The following is a 25769-nucleotide window of genomic DNA, read 5'->3' on the forward strand; positions in this document are numbered from 1 at the left end:
TATACAGGGAGATATTAGAATAAGTTTAATCAATTTATCAATCATTGTTTTGTATTTTAATATTTTATATTTTAATTTTATAATACTAAATTATATACACTATTTTGACATGCAATTTTTTGCACTAATGTAATTACTGCATGAATCTTCTAATTAATTTCCTTTCATTGTGCATGAATCCATGCACTGGGCCACTAGTCTATATATATAAAAAAGGCTAAGTGACCAACTGTCCGTCCGTCCAACCGTCTGACCGACCGGCCAATACATATGACACACACTGGTAACTTAAAGATAAACGTTGACTCACGCATGCACAATATATATCGAGCTCTAGTTGGTGCACAAATCCGTGCACCAGGCCACTAGTTTAATTATATGCAAAAATTATAATCACGTTAGTAAACTAGAAGCCCAGTGTATGAAAATTCATGCACTGGAGGGGGTTCCTCGGCCCTGCCTGCCCCTCTCACAGTCTGGGAGCCCTCAAGGGTGAGAGGCAACCTGGCGATCATGGGAAGGCAATGCCCCATCACACCTCTGCTGCTGCCACTGCCTGTAGTGCAAGCCTCAGCCTTCCCTGGTTACCTGAGCCTCGGGTGGCCCTGGGCAGCTGGGAAGCTGCCATGCAAGGCTTGCCTGCACCTCGGGTCAGCCCTGGGAGGCTAGCTAGCTGCCATCCGAGGTTTGCCTGTGCCTTGAGCCAGTCCTGGGCAACTGGATGGCTGAGGGGACTGGGTGCCGCCATCTTGTGGCTGTGGGTGCCACCATCTTTGAGAGCGGGGCAGTCAATTAACATACTCCCTCCTTAGTGGCTGTGGGCGCTGCCATCTTTGCAACGGTGTGAGGGTCAATTAGCATATTCCCTCTTTATTAGCTAGGATTGTATCCAAAAATATATTAAAATATTTAATATCAGTTTCAAGAAGGTTTTATTGCAAGAATGGATGTTTGTCCCAGCATTAGAAATCTATGAACAGAGTTAAAGAAGTGACATAGTTAATTATCTGATTTTGTCAATCAGATAGACTTGTTAAAGACTCTTTTCCCCATATCTGAGTCAAATATCATGTTAAATGTTGAAATAATGAAGTCATGAGCATCAAAAGAAGAACCAAACAGAACTGCCAGCTTTCGTGATTATAATTTACCAGGGTTAGTAGTTCCAATCTACTTCTGCAATCAGTATTTGGCAACAGTGATGTTACAACTTTATGGATAAAGATAAATACACTAAGGGAGGTGGAGAAAGGGATGCCTCTGAGTGTCAGAAGACAATGTTAAGAAACCATCCCAAATCAGCATTTACGCTTCTCCAGACATGCCATGTGAAAATAATAAAGCCTTAATTACAACACTATTATTTGTGTTTTCTCTAATTTAATGACAAATGCCTTTTCAATTATGACAATGCCTAACTGTAATTAATTTTAAGTAATAAGAGCATTAAATATATGGCCAAATACTACACAGGCATGCAAAAATTGACATCTTTATAATAGAGATATAATAATATAATAGTCCTTTATCATCAGTTATAAATGGAAATATAAAATAAATAGTATGTTAGAATATAACAAAAATTAGAAAATATTTAGGAATAAAGCTATCATGTATGATAAAGAAGCTGTATTGAAAATAAATAAAATTGAAATTTAAAAAGACTAAAGGAGACTTGAGGAGAAAACATTACATAAGAATATCAATATTACCCACAGTGATATATAAAATTAATGCAATTCTAATGAAAATCAGAACTAGTTTTTATATTATTCAACAATGTTATTTTTCAAACAGGTGGAAATTAAGTGTAAAGGACTGTCATGAAAATTTTGAGATTGAAGAATAGTATTAGAGAGCTTTACCTACAAGATGTTTTAAAAAATAAAACCTCAAAGCTAGTAAAATTGTAACAGTATGGTTTGAGCAGAAAAACAAAAACAGTTACAGGAATGCAAATTTATATGAAAACTTTTACGACTATAAATGTAAGATTGCAATTCTGTGGGAAAAGGATGACCAATTTCATAATGAGGTTTGTCTCAGTTACTTCATCCATAAAACAGGGATAATAATATTACCTGCCTGGTAGCTTTGTTGTAGTTAATTAAATGAGATTAAATGTGCTTACATTTGTACATAACCATTCAATAAGTGCTTGCTAGTAATATTATTGTTGAAATGTATACTATTAGACAACTGGAAATTAATCAAAGCATGTTGGATTTCAAAAAAGAGATATTATCACTTTCATAGCTCTATAAAGACTAGAGATTTTTCTTTATATGCCTCTGCTAAATATTCCTAAGGAATATCAAGTAAACATGTTTAGCTAAATATGTAAAAACATTAGAAATCAAGTGCGTATGTGTATGTGTGTGCACACACACAAATATGTGTAGCTGATGAGACACTAGAGTTCTAGATTCTAAGCTTTTTCTACTTTGAGTTTCTAACAGAATTGTCTTATGCTGCAATGAACATAGGGATACATATATGTGTGTGCATAAATGTTTTCAAGTTTTTGAGGGTACATACCTAGACGAAAGGATGCTAGGTGATATGGTAACTGTATCTTTAATTTTTTGAGGAACTTCCATACTGTTTCATTCAGCATTATTCATAGTGTTTAAGACATGGAAAAAACCAAAGTGTCCTTCAATAGATGATTAGATAAAGAAGATGTGGTGCACATATACAATGGAATACTACTTGGCCAGGAGAAAAGGTGAAATGTTACCATTTGAGACATCATGGATGGATCTTGAGAATATCATGCTAACTGAAATAAGCCAGGCAGAAAAAGCCCAGAACCATATGATTTCACTCTTATGTGTGATATAAACTGAAAGCAATAACTGAACAAACAAGAAAAGCAAAATAAAACTCAGAAACAGTACGGTGGCTATTAGACAGAAGGGGTGTGATAGGGTAGTAAAGGGCAAATGGAGGCAAATATATAGTTATAGAGGTTTGACTTTGGGTGGTGGGCACATAATGTAATATACAGATGATGTATCAAAATTGTACACTTGAAACCTATATAATTTTATTAACAACTAGAGGCCCAGTGCACAAAACTTGTGCACTGGTAGGGTCCCTCCAGCTGCTGGCTGCAGCCTCCCTCCCTTCCCCCAGCCAGCCCTACCTCCCTGGTCTAACTCCCAGATGAACTCCCAGTCAAGGGGACAATTTGCATACTACTCTTTTATTATATAGGATGTTACTGCAATACATTTTTTTTAAATACACTGTCTTAGGTAATTAGGAAAGTATAATTTAAGAATTAAAATATGTTGTGAAAAACAATATATAAATTACATAATTTGGTCACTGTTTAATTTATTTTAATTTAGAAGAGAATATATACATACACAAATATATGGGTGTGTGTGTGTGTGTGTGTGTGTGTGTGTGTGTGTGTGTGTATTAGAGGCCCGTTGCACAAAGAGATTCATGCAATAGGCCTTCTCTTTTCCTGGCTGCCGGCACCGGTTTTCCTCCGGCACCTGGGATCCAGGCCTTCGCTCCGGCGAGAACCGCCTTCCGTCTTCACTGCTCTGGCCGGAGCCGCCTTCTGTCTTCGCTGCTCCCACCGGAGCTGCCTTCAGTCTTCAGTCTTTGCTGCTCTGGCTTGCCTTCAGTCTTCACTCCGCCACTTGGAGCCTACGTATGCAAATTAACCACCATCTTTGTTGGGTTAATTTGCATACTCTCCTGATTGGCTGGTTAGTGTAGTGAAGGTATGGTCAATTTACATGTTTGTCTATTATTAGATAAGATATATATTGCAATATATGTTTAATTTATAGGAGAGCTACATCTAATGCTATACCATGCAAAATCTACAGGTGACTGAAAAAGAAATCTTTAGATCAAATCTGGAAAGCTATTTTAGCAAGTGTTCCATTTAAAACCAACACACTACTTAACAGGGAGCATGATAACTATGAAAATTATTTTTAGTAGGCAAGGTTGCTGAAGTTATCTGCATATCAAAACTTGAAACTTCTTAAAATGAACCCCACTTCAACTTTGAGCTCAGGTTTTAAAATTATGGAGAATGCAAAATTAAGATTTTCAGTGTAAAAAAAAGCATGATAAATAAATTTTTGAGGACATATTTTACCATATATTACATCATGTTATACAGGTCAAATCATATGTCCAGCTTTACTGAACAATCATAAATCACCTGTGATGACAAAATAGGAAGTTGCTATTGGAAAAATAAAGATAAATATGATATATATGAAAAGGTTTTTTTGTGATGGGTGGAGTTAAGCAAAGCTGTACAGAAGAAAATATATTTGAATTTCGTCTTCAATGCTGAGTAATGCAATGTTGAATTAAAATTAGAATAGGGATTCAGGTAGAATTTACTGAATATCCAGAGGACAGGTGTGAAACAACTTGCTGAGTTCAGAGGATTATGGATAATTTGACAAAAATGGATTGTAGGAAAAAAGACAAAAACACGATGAAGGAAGCTAGAAGATAAGACCTATGGAGGTTTTGGACTTTAACTCTAGAAAAAGGAAAGTTATGGAAACACAGTAATATGATTCCTTCTCTGCTGCTGGGAGATCACGGTTAGTGATGTGGTGGCTAGATTGGAAGAGAACAGATTGAAGGGAGGGAGAATAAGGGCATTATTCACTAAGAATCTCTGGGGTTAGTTTCAATTATCTCATCTTCACGGATATTTGTGTATGAATACTTAGGTGCTTTTTTTTTTCTGTCTCTATCTTATGATCTTGCTGAGAGAGATCATATTTGGATGTTCCTTCTATATTCAACAACTCATTCTGTAGCTGATACATAAGCAGATCCTTAGGAAATATTTTTTGAATTACTCTTGTTGAAAACTGAGCAGAAAGAAAACAAAGCAATGCTAATTTTTGTGCTCCATTACAATGTACTTTGAACTCTTGAACTGCAGTGGAGTGAAGAGCTTTGTAAACACTGAGAAAGCTTCCCTGCTGCTCCGCCTGGTCAGGAGCTTAATAACTGTGCTCTTTGCTGAAGCACTGTAGTTAGTGATTAATAGCGTGTCTAAGGTGTAAATGACCACAGGTTTTCCTTCATAGGGAGAAGAAAATAATAAAACCAAGAGGAATATAATGATGCCAGGTTCAATTAGTCACTTAGAGGAGGGAAAAGAGAAATCATGTAGGTATTTTCAACATGAGCTGACGATTCTTTAAATTTTGTAACATTGTTTTATTCACTGGGGATAGATGTGGATTTTTAAATGAAAGAAACATATATTTTAAATTATAATCAGGGTAACCTTTTTACTTTTAATGAACTATTCAAATTAATATAGAACCAATTTATTCAAAAGTTAAAAGCACAGAATGCCTGTGTCCTGTCTCCCTGACAACATCATGCATTCATTTCCCTGTGTCTGCATACAAAGGCATGGCAAGCCAATGCTCAAGAAGGAAACTCTGATTAAAAGTTATTGTTATGCAAGTAAGAGACTTTTGTACAGCCATTGTTTAATTGATAAGCTAAAGAATAATAATTTTTACCACAACAGAAATAATAAATTCAAGTGACAATGTTCTGAAGGGTTCTTTTATGTTTTCATACTTTAAAGCACGGATTTTAATTGAATTTATTAACATTTATATATTTCTTCAGTCAGAACTTCAAGTTAGCATTTCTAATATGTAGGTTGTGTGTATATATTCATTGTTTTTAACTTTAATCAAGGTTCATCATGTGTCAAAGAAATTCATGATTTCAAAATGCTTACATCTATCTCTTACAACTGGAAATAGAACAAAATATTTTGTTATATACATATAATTAATCTATATCATTACCAACATTGGTATGGGCAGTAGCAATTTCACACATTTGTGGTCTATGAGTTGATAGACTACAGGAGTTGATAACCTAAACACTAAGACCATGTATTTGATCTGAGAGAATCACTAATAAATTTTTTAAAAGTATTCCAAATTTTTAAGCCCTTTACTTGGTACTTAAGTATTTAATAATTTTTATATATGTATTATATATATATAATATATAAATATATATTATATATAAATTATATATGTGAATATATATATAAATTATATATAGATTATATATAAACATATATAATATATACATAGCCAGGAAAACTATGTGATATGTATAAAACTACACTGTCTATTTTGGGAAGGGCTAAGAGTTCAGAGTGATTAAAGCATAAGGATAGTATAGTGGACTAGGGGAGACATGATGTATGCAAAACAGACACAATTAAAAAAATTTCCATGTAAAGGAAAATGAAATAAACATTTGTAGATAACTTTAAAAGAAAAGCATTTTTTAAAATATATTCTTGCTTGTGTTCTGGGAAACTTACTTTGCAGATGCAATTAAACTAGAATTTAAAAGTATTCTCTGGTGGTATTAGAATAACGTATTTCCCATAGTAGCAATTCACCATTACCTTTGTAGTTAACCTTGAATCCAACAGATCCAACACTTTCATCTGTTTGAAGATGCAGCCACATTTGGCTACTCATGCTCACTATCAGGTCTGGCACAAAGCTTCCAGTAAGACTAAAAAGAGACGGGCAAAGAAGGGAGAGATGGGTTATTACAACATCCTCTGCAGGCAAATTATGAGAAAGACATGTTTCTCAATACATTCTCCGCTAGAAAAAAGCAACTGTCAGATAAACTTACAACACTATGCAGTGATGTAACAGAACAAACACCATTTAGTGATCAAGGTTTATTACAAACAAGTAACATTTTATGTGTTTAACTAGGTTAGATCTTTCATATTCCTAAGGCAACATAGTAAATTTTAGACCTTCTGAGAATTGTATACTTCTATAAAAGTCTTCAAGCTTAAAATAAACACACCAGGGATGCACTTCATTTTAACCTTTCAAGTTTCACAGAACTCTGTTCTAAAGAAATATTGTAAAAATATTTAATCACTGTGCAAAACAATAAAATGTCAAGGACTATCATATAACCCTCTGCAATACCAATGTTAGGCTAACTGCTTCGGGTATGTTTTAATGCAAATATTTCTATTTAAAACATATTGCTAATTTCATATGACATCATTAAATCTATGCATTAATGTCATTCAGTAATGCTCAATTTTATAACCCTCTCAAGGAAAATTACTTCATGTTTCTTTATCATTCATAAGGTTGCAGTCACATATTTGAAACAAAGCCAAAGGTCATATAAAGGGGACAGCATTAATAAGTAAATGAGGTCTTGGGGGTAAACAACTATCAAGAATAGAAAGAGGGAAAAAAAATGGATTCACTGCTGAGTAAAATATCCATAGTGATTGGGAATTCTAAATCACACATTAACAATATAGTGTTTTCTTTTCAAAAGAAGAAATTACTCTAAGAGCCCACCTATTTTGTTGCTATAAACAGAGAATTGCTGGAAATTACATTAGCATAAAGTTACCCTTCATAATGAAAAAGGTGCCTGCCCTAAGCAGGAAGCTCTTGGATGGAGGCTATACTGTAATTAGACCAGGAGAGGGCAGCATGGAGGAACATAGCCCTGAAGTGACCATTGCAGAACATGCCAGCTGTCAAAACTGTAAAATATCATCAGTGGACTGCATGCGCAATACAGCTGCGTCCCCACTGTCCAATGTCCCTGAATCTATGGGAATCTATCACAAAGAAACCCAGTTAAATATCACGATTTAATGATGGAATTATCCATGATAGTGAGGAAAACTAATAGTATGATATCAAGATCCTGTAAGATACCATAAAATATATAGATTATATTTAAGTTTTACTTGCCAAATTTAAAGTATTATAATATAAAAGAGACACATAACTCCCCTTTGTAATATATATATATATATATGTATATATATATATATACATATATATATATATATATCTGTACATATATATCTACACACACACACAAACACTATTATTTGAAAACATCTTGCAATTAAACATTGTGACGTGAACTTTTAATTTGCAAATAGGTGAGTTATAGGAAGTTCAAAAGACTGGATTTATTTTACTTTCTGTCGTGTGTCTACCTTGAACCCTCACTCTTTATGGGCAAGAGTGAGATTCAAGGTAGACACATAACACAAAGTAAAATAAATCCATTATGAAATGGGCATGAGAGCTTAAAACAATATGATGTGCATTAGATACACTATATCAAATATGCCGACAATCTATTTCACAAAAAATAAACCTCTAGCATGGTCATTTTGTCTGTTCATAAAGAACAGCTAAACATATAGTCAAATTGTTCCCTTATTAACTTGTTCTTCTATTGGCCACAATTCTAGTTCACAGCTCATTTTTGGTATAAAGGTAAAATAGAAATCTAAAAAGTAATAATTTCCCTGACACTAGAAGGGAAAGACGAATCTCCCTTTAGTTTAGCAAATTTCTTTAGAAAACTTGAAATAATAAATGATATCTGAATCTTTCAAATGTACAGACATACTTTAAGCTAAATAAACCTCTTGTCAATTTTCGTGTCATGAATGTTTTCCTTGGAAGCTGTGGAACCACCTCTCTGAAACGTGACCATCCAGGAGGCTATCGCCCTGTCTTCCTGTTTTTGCGGGAGTTTGAACCTAGGCACACAGCTTGCCACAAAAACAGAAGTTTTATTTAGCCTTTTGGTAACGACAACTAATGTGTATGTAATGGACTGGAACTGCCTGGCTATATACAAAGGTGAGATTTATTTCTCTTTGCAATCTCCTTAGCAGATTGCCTGGAATGCATATTACAGTCTGGTTTAATGCTTATTCAATATCAACTCTACTGTTTCATTATTTTCTACACTTTGTGCAGAATGTTTACTGGGTTGGCAGGAGATTTCATTTTTAATTCTATCTCCCCAACAATTTGGTGGTGAGGATGGGACACAAATGGCAGTTCCTGAATGATGTGGGCCAGCTGAAGGTCTTGGGGCCCATAACGGTCTTATAAGAGGCCCTGGATTATAAAAGTCTCCCTTCTAGAGCTCTGCTCTTTTGGAATACCAGCTGGATAGACTACCCTTTCCAAAGTCAAGATTTTATTATTCAATAGTGTGGATAAATTGGGCTCTAAAATCCTATCAAAATCATGATTAGTAGTTTTGATAGAGGGGAAATATGGAAAGCCAGGAATGTTGCCAGCAATTCTTTCTCTTAAATAGGTAAACCTCTGTCACATCTGGAATATATATATGAGAATCCAGTCTTTCAGGATTTGTGAGGGCTTTAGGAGGGCCTCAGTCCAAGCAAATTAATTATAGGATGGATATCATTCTAAGAGGAAAGTTAAAAATGATTTGAATGGCCAGGAGGAAAGAATGAGAAGAATGGGAGAGGTAATGTGAGAATTAAAGGTACTTTCTCTTTCATAGAAACCTTTTCTTCCTTTCTTTGCTATTTCTACTCCCTCTGTTCCCCCAATATCTCCTTATCCTTTCTTGCTTCAAATAGATCCTGGGAAAAGGAAAGTGATGAGTTTTTAGATATACGGTTCCATTTGTCAATGGGTTTCCCTTCAAAGAAGGATGAGGACACAAGTTCTTTAGTTGATAATGGATTACCTGCCTTTTTAGAGGATACAGGCTTGTGCTCCTCATATCCTAGCCCTGAGCTCACTCTGTGTTTTAGTATAGATCCTATTTCCAGGAGTCTCTTACCATCTATTCATCATGGGTCTAGGGAAGCAGAAATTGCAAAGGAATATGTTTAGGGAGTAGTTAAGAACTTGCATAAAAGACTCTGTCCCTATACAAAGGCAACATGATGCAAAGAAGTTTCCCTAGTTCCTTGGAAAAAGGCAAATGTTTTACTAAGTGTTATGTTGATGAATACAGCGACATGATAATGTGAGCCAAAGAGCCATACAAGTGCACATTTTTCTTGTTACAATGTGAGGAAAGCCTGCTTCTCTTATCTGCTCACCAGTGATGCTAATGCCATTGAGAAGCTACCCAACATTGCTGCCAGCTGATGGTACTCACAGGAAAGCTTTCCTTGTTTCCCAGAAGTTGTAGATGTGCTTCACAGCATGTTTTCAATTCAGACCCCCACGCTTGTACATGTGCACAAGCTATTGTATGAAATTCTGCAACTGGTGACTTTGCTGTTGCAAGCACCAGAACGTGACCCACCACATCAAGGGGTAGCCAAATATTCACCACCCTCCACAACTGCAGAAGAACTAAGGGCTTGGGAGACCCATCAGAGGAGATTGCTCACAGCCTTTCCTCTCAAGGTGATCTGGGAGAAGCTCAGTGTTATATTCCAAAAGAGGTGAGTCTCCCGTTATTTCCACAAAATGTACTTGCATGGATCCAGGGACACATCAAAATCATCCTCTGGTCCTACCCACCGTTATCGTGGGTCTCTTGCTGACTATCCAAGTTTAAATTAAGAACAAAGTGGCAGAATGGCAAGGACAGACAGACATCATTATAATTGACTTAGTTACGAATAACAGAAATGGAGCAAAGGGAAGGCCAAATACTATAGGAATGTCATTTGGGCAACTTTGCCAGGAGGCTGCAGTTTAACACTCCTCAGGGAGCCATGAGTCTATTCCCTGCAGTTGGCTGGGGAAAAGGACTGGACAAGGAAGAGAAGAGATGCATGCTCAGTAAAGTGATGTCTGGAAGGTACTTGTGTGTCAGTCCCCCCTGCAAGCGTGGGAAGGTTGGGATACTTAATTCCCTAAGCAAAGGAGTTTGCTCTCTTGGTTGACTCCGAACTTACAGGGCTCTCATGCTCCACATGCTCATGGCCATGTGGACCCCACACAACCTGGTGCTGACCTGGACCTGGCTGCAACTGGACACTGGCTTAGCTTTTAGCTCCACTGAATTCCAGGTTACACATCTTCCAGGACTGAGTTAAAGGAGATGAGACTATAGAAACCCAGGGATGCAATTCCACACAAATAAAAATCACTCATCCTCTCATGTGAGCCTCAGAAAATTATTTTTCTCAACACATCATAATGACTCCATCCCCAACACTCAATGGAGAAGGGGCTACTCCAAACATCCTGATAACAAGATTATTACTCAAATCTTAGCTGCACTTCCTCAGTTTTGAGACAATCTAGAAAAATGTGAAGAAGTTAAAAACTTCTGTGTTTATTGTTCAGTTAAAACTGTTCACTAAAGGAAATAACCTCTATGCTGTCCAATCTAGAAAAGAATCAATGGAAGAAGCTTTGCTACTGCAAGAAGCTGGGGCACTGGGACAGGGGTTGGAGAGAAAGATCCAGATGATGCAGAAACTGCAGAAACAGGGAATCAGAAAAGTGCAGAAGGCTAGGGCACAATTAACAAGTGGATTACAGCTGACTGAATCTCAGAGGTAGGAACTGGTGAAATATACTTCCAACAACTTTCTCTCAAGTTAACATATCCTTGCTTTTTATGGTAGATACTGGCACTACTTATTCTGAAATTTCCCCAGAAACCCCTCACTTTCCATCTGGTTGGCTGCTGGTATTTTGAATAAGCTTTATAATTGTGGTGTGTGCGTTTTTTTTCTTCTTCTGTAGTTCCCACATGAATAGATCCTGTAACTGAGGAACACGTTTTCTTACTTTCTCTTGCTTCTCATGTAAGCCTATTGTGGAGATATCTCTCGTGTAATTAAGAATACCATATTGTATACTCCATATGGAGCATCTGTGGAAAGCCCTGGAAATAAAAGCATCTGATTTTCTTACTAAAAATAGGGGTACAGCAGAGAGCGGCAGACTCGCAAGGCACTGGAAAAGTACCTTCAGCAGAAACAAATCAATGTATCACTTTGGGCCCTAGGAATAATAATACTGATATGTAGAACCAACAGAAATAGCATATCAAAAGCATAACCCATGGCCATGTGTTGTCAAACGCTACCCTTTGTCGAGAGCTCAATTAGAAGAAATAAACCAGTTACAAAACAAATTAGAAAAATAAGGAATAATTATAAAAGGGAACTCACCCTGTGATACTAACACTGCCAAATGTTCAGTAAAAAAGGAAGGTAAATATGATAAAGAAGGCTGACCTTTGTCGAGATCTTAAAGAGGTAAATAAATTCACTGTTCCATTAATGCCTCTATAGTGCCTATCACTGGAACATTATAACTTTGATACCATTATCCACAAAGTTTTTCTGCAATTTATTTATAATCTGCTTTTTGGGGGATCCTGTCTCTCTAATAGACAAGTCTAACTTTTTATTTGCTTTTACTTTTAAAGAAGTCCAATATTTATGGGCCAAGGATTCCTCAAGTGTTTCAGTGCTCTCCTACATGGCACTAGTCATTTACAGGAAAACTTTGAGGAAGCTATCCCACCAGAAGGATCTATAAGTATTTGCCGGTAGAGTCAGAAACTAAAGAGCAAAGCAAAACCAATGCCTCTTCTTTGTCATAATCCCCCTTAGAAAGAGCATGAGGCCTCACGAGATAAATTGCATTATTACTAAACTGAGGTAAAATATTTAGGGCATTTATTGCTGTTGAGGCATCAAAAGAGTCAGCCCATTTGGCAGATGAAATTCCCTATTGCAAAAAAAAAAAAAAAAAAAAAAAAAAAGAGAGAGAAAATTGTGGCAACACTCAGGAATATTGTAGGCAATGGATTCCAGCATTTGCAGTGAGGAAGATACTTCTGAAGGAGCGACTGCATGATACTTTCTCAGATCTTCTGGTTACGTCTATGGATTCTGAAGATGCTTGTAGCCTAAAATGGACTATGGTCTCAGTTTTGAAGAATCTAAGTTTTGTAAAGCCTTCCTACTTGTTTTGTCATGAAAATGAAGACTCTACTCTGCAGAATACTTTTAAAAAGACTGAAACCCTTGCCTTTAGTCACTTGACTTATTTGCATGTCCTATGTGTTGTTACAGCTATCTTACAAAGTGCCCAAGATCTGGACTATGTGAGTGTGCCATCAGACTAGCTGTGAACAAGAATTATTACTCAATCCCAACATTGTGCTTGGGAGACGCAAACATCCTGTTAGTCTTTTACAAGATCCGGATCAAATAGACGATCGTTACTGTACAACAGTAATAGAATAAGGCACTAGACTAGGCCCTTACCTGATTCGCCTGATATCCTCGTTCATATGCCGATTTAATGATGTTTGCTGAGGATCATGTGTTCAGAATGAAAGTGGCCAGCCTAAAGCTTTGTATGCTATAGTGACATCTCATGAAGCTTTGGAAGATATAATTCCTAGAGAACTACTGGCCGAAACCGGTTTGGCTCAGTGGATAGAGCGTCGGCTTGCGGACTGAAGGGTCCCGGGTTCGATTCCGGTCAAGGGCATGTGCCTGGGTTGCCGGCACCTCCCCAGTGGGAGATGTGCAGGAGGTGGCTGATCGATGTTTCTCTCTCATTGATGTTTCTAGCTCTCTATCTCTCTCCCTTCCTCTCTGTAAAAAAATCAATAAAATATATTTTAAAAAAAAAAAAAAGAGAACTACTGGCACAACAGCCTAGTCAATGACAATAGCAAGAGAATTGCAACACGTATATAAAAGTTACCTCATGTCTGCCATGAAAGAAGAAATGTGGAAAATTTTGAGGGGAAATAACAGCCTACAGAGAGCTGATAACTGGTTTGTGAGAAGGTGCCCTTCTGCCTACACAGGCCAGCAACCCATCGCAGAGCTCACACCAGGCAGAATGAAAACTGCGAAAGGCAATGCTTTTGCTGAGAGAGCTGTAAAATAAATTTTACTAAATTATGGGAACAATCTAACAAAGCAATTCCTATACCCCAGTCCTTATTTCTTGGTTAATTATGTTGTGTCATCATCATAATCATCTAAGTAAAAGAGATGTGAAAGATAGATAGACTCTAACTATATACATATATCTAATATATATGAAGTTATTGAAAACTTATTAAAGAGATGGCCAATTTGTGAGCAGAATTCTTTACAGGATATTCCCTAGGTATATGTAGGCAGTCTTCCCCAAACAACTTCACAGGAAACTTGATGGCATTTGGATTTCGTAGAATTATTGCCTATGGATAATAAAAGATTTTGTCTAGTTATGTTGTATATGATGTCTGCAGGGTCTGAAGTCTCTCCCTCTTCAGGTGCCAATGTTCAGGTGGTGGTAAGGTTATGTCTCTCTTAATTCACATATTGTCTATTTTGGGGAGACTAGAGCATAATGAATCAGAGAGAGAAAGATGTCTTGTTTCCACTGTCATTCAGTAATTATGCAAATGTTTGCAGATTCCCATAAGTTGAATCAAACTCATTTGCTAAGACTCAGCAATACACTAGATTAAAATAGCCTATAACTTTATGGCTAACTTTGTTAAAAATTAGAGCAACTCCTGCAAGCAAGCATGATATTTTCCCTGTAAACTTATATTCGGCAGGCTAACCATATGCCTATCAAAATGGAAGAGAATTCCAGGGGGACACACGCTTGCCAGGGGAAGCCGGCACCTCAGATGGGCTGAACAGTGGCTCTCACAAAAGACTTGAAACTTAAATTTCCTAGAGCAACTTAATGCCACTGATATCTCTCTTCTCTTCTCTCTCTCTCTCTCTTCTCTCTCTCTCTCTCTCTCTCTCTCTCTCTCTCTCTCCCTCCCTCCCTCCCTCCCTCCCTCCCTCCTACCCTCCCTACCTTCATCTCTCTCAAAAAAAAAAAAAAAAAAGAAAAAAACTTGTCCTTGAGGTTTTTTTTTTTGTTTTTGTTTTGTTTTTTTTTAACACAACAAAACAATCCTACCTTTTGTTTCAGCAGAGTTGAGTTCAATTTCTCTTTCCTATTGAAACAATGTTGACTCTGTTCAATACTTGGGACCCTACTGCAATAGTCTTGATTCCTATTGCAACTGTCTTGAGTAAAGTCTCCCTGGCTGTTTTACTGGCCTGCCAGAATTTTTCCGTTACACCAGTATTGACATAATCTGTTCTTATAAATCTAGCAATCTAAATATTGACAGAGTAAAAGTGAGACCATCTGGAAAACACTGTTATAAATTCAAGGATAAAACCAATTTTGTATCAGGAGTCATATACATAAATGGCTACAGGCCCAGGCAGGCAAATGCAAAGCTTCTTAGAAGTTCAAGTGCAAAACTAAAGAAGAATTAGTGACTATGGAGAACCTGTACCCTCTCTAAAGGGGGCAAGAAGAGTGTTCCAGCCGTTATTTGCTAGGTGACAATCCAAGCCTAGTGTTGCCAGTTTGACAAAAGAAACCATAAATTTAGATTTTCTTACATGCAATATCCAGTTCTTTGAAACCTTGTATTTCCCAAACAACAATAAACAAACACATATACTGATCATATTAGCTCTGTGGCTGCAAATTTCTAATACAGTATTATAACATTAATGAAATCTAAGCTATCAGGTATAAAATCACAAGGAAATCTAGGAAAAACTGCAGATTATTTCTAGAAGGTAGTAGTCCAATGTAGTAAATTACCTACCAGGCTCACCATTCTGATAAAAATGCTGAGACTTTTTATGGGGGATGAAGTTACAAACAATTTGAGCACAACAGCCAAACATGTAAAATGCTGACCCTTTTATACATTCTATGTTAAGAATCACAAAATGGAATTATAATAGCTCAGAGACAGACAACAAAGTTGTGGTTGATGAATGATATACATGTTGTGGGGAGAGGAAGAGGTTAAAGTTGAAGTCAAGCATGCATGAGGACAGCTAAGAAGAGTAGGTTTTTGCTTTTGTTTTGTTTTAGTTTTTCCCCCTAGAATTATAAGGACAAAGAAGGAATAATACTGGGGCCTATAATGTACACATAAGGTAAATCCTACGCTTTATTACAGGATTATGGAATAATAATGCCATAAGACCTTATAAAATTAATAATCAAAGAAAATGAGGAAAAAAGAAGAGAGAAAAAAGAATGAAATGAAATTAGCTTACCTTCAATCAATTTACACAGAAAGAAATACATACATGATAAGCACATTGTATCTGGGAGTAGTTTATGCTGAAAATAATTTATAAATATTTATGCTGGTAGTTCTCAAACTTTTGATGTGCATAAGGATCACTTGGTAAGTCTATTAAACATGTATATTTTGTGGTGCAAATCCCAGAACACTGATTTAATAGGTCAGGAATAGGGGTCCAGAAATCTACTTTTAAAAAGTGTTTCAGGTAATTATGATGCAAAATATCCCATTTTTAGAAATATGGATTTGATAAAGCCTGAATTGCAAATCAAGAGTTATGAAAGGAATTCTGAGAGCATACCCTAAGCTTTTGAAGTTCATAGCAAGTAAACAACATACTTTCCCTATAACATTTCTTCATGGGTTCATCAGAGGTAAATAACTGGAAACAGCCCAAGGACCCAGCAATAAGTAAGTTTCTAATACTTCCCTTTTTTCAACATAATTTCATTTTTTTTAGCTCCCATTAAGAACCAAATTTGGTCTATTTTAACTATCTCAGTTCTGTGATAAGAGGTCCATTGCTGGTTCACTACTTCAAGTTTCATTGCTAAAGATTTCAAATTTATAACCACTGATGAACTCTCAGCTCCAACACTTGACAGCTAGGGATGAGTTTGCCACCAGGAAGTGAGCAACACTGACCAGTCTTTGGTATCAGTTTAAGTCTCTGGGATCTATTTTATACTTTTTTCCAGTCTGTTTTTAAATTATGTGAGGGCAAATGTGTTTTCCATTTAAAACCCAATCAACCACTTCACAATTTCACTTTAGATGTCTATTTCCAATGGGCTCCTGTCCGATAATACATTCTAAGAAGTTGTGTTTGGATTAAGTACATTAAGTCCCACTGAAGGGGATGTAATGTACTTACATGCAGGCTGATGATAACAAATAAGGTACGATGCTTTTGTCGGTGGTAGTGAAACATAAAGAAAAATAAGGGAAATTTTTCAAAAATACCTGACAGGCAAAGTCAAGAGGAAAACACTGAGAACTTACACTTGGAGCACTGTTCGGGGGTCTCCAACTTCACCCCCATCACCAATTGTCAAAGTATCATAGCCGATCTCAAGGTCAAATTCTTCGAAGTTTATCTGGATAACCTAGCAATACACAGAAACAAACATCTCAAATATGTAGCATTATGCAATAAAAACAAAAATAAAGCAATGGGAAATATTTAAAATGCACCTCAGACATTTCATACTCTGGCAGCAGGTCATGTCAGACTACTGCTAAAGTTCAATCCTTATGATTCTCCCACAATTTTCATTTGGCGCACTGTACTTTCTGTAATAATTTTCAGTGAAATGGCATGGCTTCTGTTTATAGAATACTCTTACAGGAAGTATTTGAAGAATGATGAATGCAAATCTACTTAGAGAAGGTTTTATAAAAGGACATGTAGGTGGAGAGTGGTTTTCCATACATTTGCAGATATTTTTATAAAGCAACTCAATGAAACACAGAGCATGCTTAAATAGTATAGCTTAAAATATGCTACGGCTAAATTTGAATCTAGATCATCAGATTTAAAAGTATCGGGGGCAGAGTCCAAGATAGCAGCATATGAAGATCCTGAACTCACCTCCTCACACAAGCACACCAAATTCACAACTGTATACGGATCATTTCCCTCTGAAAATAACCTGGACTCTAGATGAACTTCTGTTCTCCACAACAAAAGATAAAAGGACCACATCGGACTGAAGGAAAGGCAGAGACACTTTCCCAAAGAACCCACCCTGACATGGCAACATACAATAGGGAGGGATCACACCACACAGGCATCTCTCCCCGAGGAGCCAGGGTTTGGTGTCCAACATCTGGCACCCCAACCCCTGGGAGCTGCACCAGATGAGGCAACCCCCAAAACATTTGGCTTAGAAAACAAAGCACAGTACTTTGGAAGACACATTAATCCATGATAAATAATTATTATTTTTTACTAAAGCATACTCATACATCCATATTGTTTATGCTCCTATGCAAATGCCCATATTAACTAAATTGTAATTCTTAAGTTAGAAACTTAATATAATGACACATATGTAATAACTTAATCAATAAAGAAATTTTTTAAAAAAATTAAAAAATAATGTAATTAAGAATCAATACTGTAAGAAATTACATCAACACTATCCTATATTCAATAAGTCCTTAAGCAAAAATTAATTTATAGTAAAATATAACTCATCACCACATAAAGAAAATGAATGCTTTAGGTTACCAATATTACTAGAAAATAAATTAAAAAGGCATACCTTTAATAATTATTATAACTATTTATAACTGTGGTATCCTAAAAAGGAATTCTAAAAACAGATGTCATAACCTGGCTTTTCAAAGCAATATAACAACAAATTGTGATTATGACTTTTTAAAAAAGTATTTTATATTTGCATTGACTAAAGTAATTGTTCAGTCAAGTTTAATACAGAAGATACAAAATAAACCTTGAATTATACATTTTACATGACTGCAATTTAAAAATGTTTCCCAGTTTACCCTGAGCTAAATATAAATACTCTCATTTAATAACTGCCTGTCAATAGAGATTTAGGTTGTTTCTACTTTTTGCTATTATAAGCAACACAGTTATGAGCAATATTAAACATTTTCTGCTTCAAAAATATAAGTATATCTCTAAGTTATATACTTAGGAGTACAATGTCCAAATAATAAAGGAAAAATTCAATTTTATAACACTGTGCCATGATTTTCCAAAATTATTTTACTAATTTAAATGCTCACAACATGTATACATTATATTTCTTTATTTCTACCAATTTAGAGTATGTAAAAATGATATTTGTTTGGCATTTTCTTCATTAATTATTATGTTGCATGTATTTTCATGTATACATCATTTACGCTACCTTTTCTGTGACATGATGATTTGTATTTTGGGTAATTTTCACTTGGACAGCTTGTTTGCTTGCTATTGATTGCAAGAATCCTTTATGTCAGTGATTCCCCACAGTTTTCCATTATAGCACACATAAGGAAAGAATAGGCAAAATGAGGTGGAGCTGATGAGGCTGCTTACAATGGAAGTTTTTTGCCCCAGATATTGAGAGCTAAGATCAATATTTTAGTTCTACCTGTAACTCATTCATAATACATCACTGAGCCTGCCTCACCTGTTGAGAAGATCAGCTTTACTGGTGTATATTCTGGATACTAATACATTACATGTTATGTGTGTTGCGATATGTTCTTTAAGTGTATAATCTGATTTTTCACTTTCTGTGTTAAATATTTTAGTCTAGAAGAAATAATGTTAATGAAGTTAGACTTATTAAGCTATAAGTAGCACTTTTGCATTGGCTTATGAGCCAAGGTGGTAAAGATATTTCCTGCAAAACTTTAATCTTTGGGAAATGACTTTCATAGAAAGGATAAAGTAGGTATGTGTAGTGAGCAGGATTATGACTGTCCAAGATCCCTGCCCCCCGCCCCACCCCAAACCATGTAGATGGCCTGTATAATTACTTCCCCTTTGAATGTAGGCAAAACCTATTACTATGATGGAGAATGAATCCCATAATTGGTTACATTATATGGATAACATAAGGGATGTTATAGATTTACAGATGTAATTAAGGTTTTTATTCAGTTGACTTCAAGTTAATCAAAGGGGATTATCCTGGGTGGGCTTGACCCAGTTCAGGGAAGTTCTTTAAAGGTCTAGTAGTGAGAGACAAAATAAATCAAAAGAGATTCTTTCCTATTTTCCTTTGAAGAACACATTGTTGCTGGGAAGAGGTCCAGGTAGCAGGCATAGTGGGTGGCCTTTATAAACTGAGAACCTCAATCGTAAACCCCAGTAACTAAATTCTTCCAACAATCAGCGAGCTTGGTATCACAGTCTCAAATGAGATTGCAGCCCTGGGCAACACCCTGATTTTATTCTGGTGAGACCTTAATAAGAGGATTTAGCTAACATGTGCCTACAGTCCTTTCCCATGGAAACTGTAAGATAACAAATTTATTTAGTTTCATGCTGCTAATTTTGGGTAATTTGTTATGCAACAACAGAAAGCAAGCACAGCATCACTTTCAATTTTTCTTTAACTGCAATATGAACAAGAAATTGTCTCTGTAGTTTAATTGAATAAATAGTCCTCCTTTCCCCAGTGATCTGCATGTCAAACTCGGACATACATAAAGATTCTATAAATAGGGTGTTGGTTTGGGGGCTCTAGATTCTATTCTCTTGATCAGTTTATCTATCCCTGAACCAACATAAATTGGCTTAACTCTTTTTTTATACATATGCTGAAATCTTTTCTTGCAGTTGTTTCAATGATATATATCTTTATATTTTCAACTGTTGGTATGTAGAAATGAAATTTATTTTTGCTAAATGACTTCATATTTAGGCAATTTGATAAGTCTTCCCTATTATTTAAAAATCTTTATAAAGTATCTTTATTTATCTACATAACAAGCATGTCTTCTGTAAATAACATTTTAAATCTTGCTTTTTAAGCCTCTTAAAAAATTTCTTTTATCTTAATGCCTTGGATCTCTTATATAATTTTTACTAGAATAGGTGATAGTTAACTTCATTAAACTGTATTTTATTTTAAAAGGTGTATATATAATGGTTCACCATTAAGAATATTTTTAAGGTAGATAATACTTTATAAACATGAGGAAGTTTGCTTCTCTGGTTTTCCTTGTTGATTTACTCTTAAAATTTACTGGTATCATAAAATAAGTTGACAAATATACACGTTCTTTTATCTTATGGAAGACTTTCCAATACTTTGAAAATAACCAGACAAAAAAAGACAAGTATTATATGATTCCCCATATATAAAATATCTAAATAGGTAAATTTGTAGAGATAGAAAATACAAGTGGAAATAGAAGTTAAATTTATAGAGATAGAAGTTACCAGGGTAATTGGTGGTTATTGCTTAATAGTAACAGGTTTTTAGCTTGATGTAGTGAAAAACTATTGACAACAGACATGGGTGATAGTTGCACAACATAGTAAATGTACGTAATGCCAATGAATTGTACACTTCAAATGGTTGAAATTGTAAGTTTTCTTTTAAATATTTACCAAAAGAAAAGTAGTAAATAAAAATAGAGGACATACATTTATACATTAGAAATAGAAACAAGACAGAAATGCAGGCCCAGCACAGACTAAAAGAAAGTGAATGACTATATGACAGTGAATTTGAAAACTTTGTCAGCATTGAATGTTTCTAGGAAAAACAACAACAACAATAACTTGATAAATAAATAAATTAATTAATTAATAAATTAATTAATTAAAATAAAATAAAGAGGCCTAAACTATGAAATAAACAAGCAGTAAAATGTCAACTACTGCTCCCCAAAAAGAGGCTCAGATGTTTTTACAGGATAGTTTTACTTAGCTTCCAAAAATAGGAGTGGAATTTCTGGGTCATGTATTAATTCTTTGTTTAACTGAGACACTGCCAAACCGTTTTCCAGAAGTGCTGCAACATTTTAAATCCCACCAGGAATGCATGAGGCTTCAAATGTCTCCACATCAACACCACTTACTTTCTGTTTGTTTTTGTTTGTGTTTTACTACAGCCATCCTAGCAGGTGTGAAGTGATATCTCTCCTGCTGCTTTTAAGATCCTGATTGTCTTTACCTTTCAACAAGATGACTAGATTGTGTCTAGGTATATATCTCTTTAGAATATCTTGCTTGAATTTAAGCTTTGAGAATCCTGAAGGTCTAAATTGGGTATAATTTCATTCATTGTCTGCTAACTAGATCCAAGGTTTACTAGCATGCTAGTGTAAATTTAACACCCTTTGTGGGTTTTTAGATAAATGTTAGAGCTTCAAGTTTAACTTCTTTACTTATTGATCTAAGAAGAGGAGGCCCTAATCTTAGAATTCCATAGACTAATTGCTATCTGCTCCAAGGAAAACAGAGCTTTATACTGATTTATTCTCCTTTCATTTCAGCTCACTGTTCTTTTCATTAGATATGTATATATTCTTGTTAACTAGCAATGCTCTGAAGAAAAATATGGTGTGTGTTTTTTCAGTAGGTAGACCTCTCAGAATACTTCATCTGTCATCTTATTAAAAGAAGAAATGCATGATCCACTTTACTCCAAACATTTCAAAATAGATCCATGAGTGCATTTCATTTAAAATTAAGGAACATCGCCTTTAAAATGGCTTAAAAAGCCTAATACACTAGTAGATACAAAATATGTGTCTAATAAATGACTCACTGATTGAATTGCTAATTCTATGCAAATCTTTTAATAGTCATTCTTGTGTAATCATGTCCTAAAGAATTTGGACATCCATTTAATGGTAGACTTTACTTTGCCTGAATTGTAACTGAGACTCATGCATGTATATATGCCACGGTGAGAACTCTATCCATTTTAAAGTGATGGGTTAATTACTAAATAATCCATATATTTTCTGGTAAGCACTTAACCACTGAGCTGTCACTAAAATTTGAGACAGTTGTAATTATTGAACAGTTTCAATGACACCCAATCACTGAGAAGCTAGAATAGTCTGATTTGTAGAAAACATGCATTATAATTTAATTCACTGAGGCTTAATTTAAACATTGCTTCTAAAATAGTAGTTTAAAAGTAAAATCTACATATTAAAAAAGAAACAAAAACGATCTTTCCCTCAAATGGTCACATTAATATAAATAAAGCATGCTAATAAAACTCAAAAATAGTACTTTAGATACTCCCAATAGAGAAAATGTTATTTAGTAGAATGTATAAAGGTAATTTGGAAAATTTTAAAAAAGAAAACAACAACACACTATACTTTTGTCTGTGCAAGAATAGAAAATGTAACATCAGGAGTGTGATGTGAAATTTTCTACAGATTCTACTGTAATATGGAGTTGACCAAATAGCCATTTTCCATCCCTTTATCTTGGCATAATGTGGAAATAAAGTAGAAAGATTTTTAAAAATCAATAAATCATCATCAATATAATAGGAATGCTTTCTTTACATGTTTATTTGGCATTAGGGCTGAAATATTTAGTAGGGAAACAGGAATAATATCATGCTTATTAGTAAAGAAAGAAATGTCATATATTTTGCCTTATTTGCCTTATTATTAATCACTCGTGAGTAGAAAAAGAGAGCTGCATTTAACTCAGAGTACTGCCAAAAAACTTGTAATAATAAAATGTAGAAATTACTTATAACTGTCTTGATTTTTAAAAGCAATTACTTCCATTTGTAGGGGGGTAATTCCAAATGGCTTATACGGTGCTGCTTATTGAGGGTTATTTAAAACTTTGAAGCTACTAAGGCAGTCAGTTAAGAATAATCTCATGCATTTTAACATTGGCTTTACAGAAGTTTGAAATCTGAAAATAGCATTAAACATTAAATGGTAAATAGTTTCATTTCCGATAAGTTTCAATACATGGATTTTTTAGGCTATTTTGATAAAACTGGTATAAAACTTATGTCTCCTAATTTTCAATCTCTGCATTATTCACAGAGCCATGATTTCTACATCATTATATTTTATGAAGTCATGTGAAATTCATGCTTAATTTTAAGCTGCATATCTGTTACCCAGGAATATTTAAACTTGACAAATATTTATAATGTGTAAGACACTAGGCTCATTATTCTACATGCATTGCTTTGTTTTAACCCTAAAACTATATGTAGTGCATATTTGTACATTCGTTTGGCCACTTAGCACCTAAATATCCTCCTTGAATTTGAGGAATTAGGAGCCTATTTCCCAATGAGCAGAGTATAGGCATTTGACCTAAGGATCAGGAACTATGGATTCTGGCAGAGAGTGGCAAAAGCAACAGAAACATCTAATTTTAGATGTAATCGTGTTTATAATACTAAAGTCTTAGAGCAGCATTGTCCAATAGGAAAAAAAAATACCTTCTCGAAAATCAGAACCAGAAGGCATGCCACACTGTAACAGAGTAAGGTCCTAGACCAGTGATGGTGAACATTTTGAGCTCGGCGTGTCAGCATTTTGAAAAACCCTCACTTAACTCTGGTGCCATGTCACATATAGAAATTTTTTTGATCTTTGAAACCATAGTAAAACAAAGACTTATATTTTTGATATTTATTTTATATATTTAAATGCCATTTAACAAAGAAAAATCAACCAAAAAATGAGTCACCTCTGACACGCATGTCATAGGTTTGCCATCACTGTCCTAGAGAGATGGAGTTCTGCTACTTGCCAGGCTCATCAGGGAACTCATTCCACTTCCAGAGAAGGTAGTCTCTCCACCAATCTTGTCCAGCAGGGTATTGCTGTATGAATTTCAATACTCTTGTCTTCTGAATGGGAGTGTTTAAGACAGTTACCACCTTTGTTTTCTATCATTATATACGGATGTGATGATACCCTGTCTTTTGACCATAGGTCTCTGGATAATGGGAAACTACATTGGAAATAATGGAGATGCCAGTACAACACTTGGACATTCTAAACTCATTGCATGAAGTGACAGGCTAACATTTTGGGATTTCTCCACGGATATAGGTGAAGAATACGTTTTGTGTGTAGGCTTTTGGGGTTTTTTGGGGTTTTTTTGTTTTTGTTTTTGTTTTACAAAGTGAATGCAGAGGAAGATGTATCTATGTGGAAATCTGGTAATCAAAAGGGAGCACTGTGGCAGAAATAATCAACTGCCTTCCCACAGCCCTCTCCTTTGTTCACCCGGACCTTTCTCTCTTAAGAGTACACAGGTTTTGTTTAACTATGTATCTTACTCTACATATCCACATGATTTATGGATTGCTGACCCCATTCTGAGTTCTATGGAATGGTTCTAATCAGCCTGTGCTGATCTTAGCAGTCTCATTTCAATTTGTCATGGGTAAGATTACATATTAGTATGTGACCTAATTCTGATCAGGGAAAAGTGAGAAGAAATCTACTGGAAGGCTTTTGCGAAAGGATTCTTGGTGCTCAAATTAAATGCTAAGTGTAAAAAAAGTCAGACAGAAAAGAATAAGAACTGTAAGATTTACTCATATATGGGATAGAAAACAAAAAATAACAAATAAAAAAGCAAAACAAATAAAAGGAAAACTCAGATACAAACAACAGAATCATGGTTACCAGGAGGGGAAGAGTCAGGGGAGGACAAAGAAGGTGAACTATGTCAAATACATGGTGATGAAAGAGACATAGCTTTGGGTGGTAAGCTTACAATAAGAATACACAGATGTCGTATGATAAAGGTGTATGCTTAAAATTTATATAATGATATTAACCAGTGTTACCACAATAATTTAATTAAATAATAAAGTAAGAAGAAAACCAAAGAATCAGTCTGCTTTGGAAGTGACTGAATGTATTGACTGGCACTATTACAGCCATTGTGTAACGTGGTTTGAGGACAAAGCCAGGGCATGAAGATGCCCAGAGCCAATATTAGGTGTTTTTACTGTGTACCTGAGGACTGCATACCTCTGGACAGCATGTTGTGCCAAATAATGCATTTCCTTATTACTTAAACCATTTGATTTATGGTTTTCTGTACTTAAAACTGAAAACTTTCTAGTGGATAAATAGGTCTAATCTATTCTCTTTTTAAAGAAATACCTTGTTCAAATAATTTGCCCAGATTTATTTGGCAAACAATGATAGTGCTAAAATCTATTTCAGATTTGTCTGATGCCACAATCTGTGTGCTTAAACTTCACACTATTCTGTGTTTGTATAGTAAAGTCTGCAATTTAGGAAATCCTCTCTGTCTGCCAAATACTGCATAACAATTTCTAACTATGCTCTTTGATGTTGGGCATATGCCCTATGTGTTA

The 25769-nt window shown here is 35.2% G+C and overlaps 1 protein-coding gene across 3 annotated transcripts in view; it reads right to left on the bottom strand.

The window, feature by feature from the left end:
* Positions 1–25769, bottom strand: part of CSMD3 (CUB and Sushi multiple domains 3) — an 872847-nt gene that overhangs the window by 418363 nt on the left and 428715 nt on the right. For all 3 annotated transcript variants that reach the window (XM_036338167.1, XM_036338166.1, XM_036338165.1), the window contains 2 exons: positions 16954–17057; positions 6455–6567 (listed from right to left, as the gene is read on the bottom strand). In XM_036338167.1, the coding sequence (XP_036194060.1) occupies positions 6455–6567; positions 16954–17057 (217 nt within the window). The remainder of the gene's footprint in view (positions 1–6454; positions 6568–16953; positions 17058–25769) is intronic.

Source organism: Myotis myotis, unplaced genomic scaffold (genome assembly GCF_014108235.1).
Source record: "Myotis myotis isolate mMyoMyo1 unplaced genomic scaffold, mMyoMyo1.p scaffold_m19_p_16, whole genome shotgun sequence".
Lineage (NCBI taxonomy): Eukaryota > Metazoa > Chordata > Mammalia > Chiroptera > Vespertilionidae > Myotis > Myotis myotis.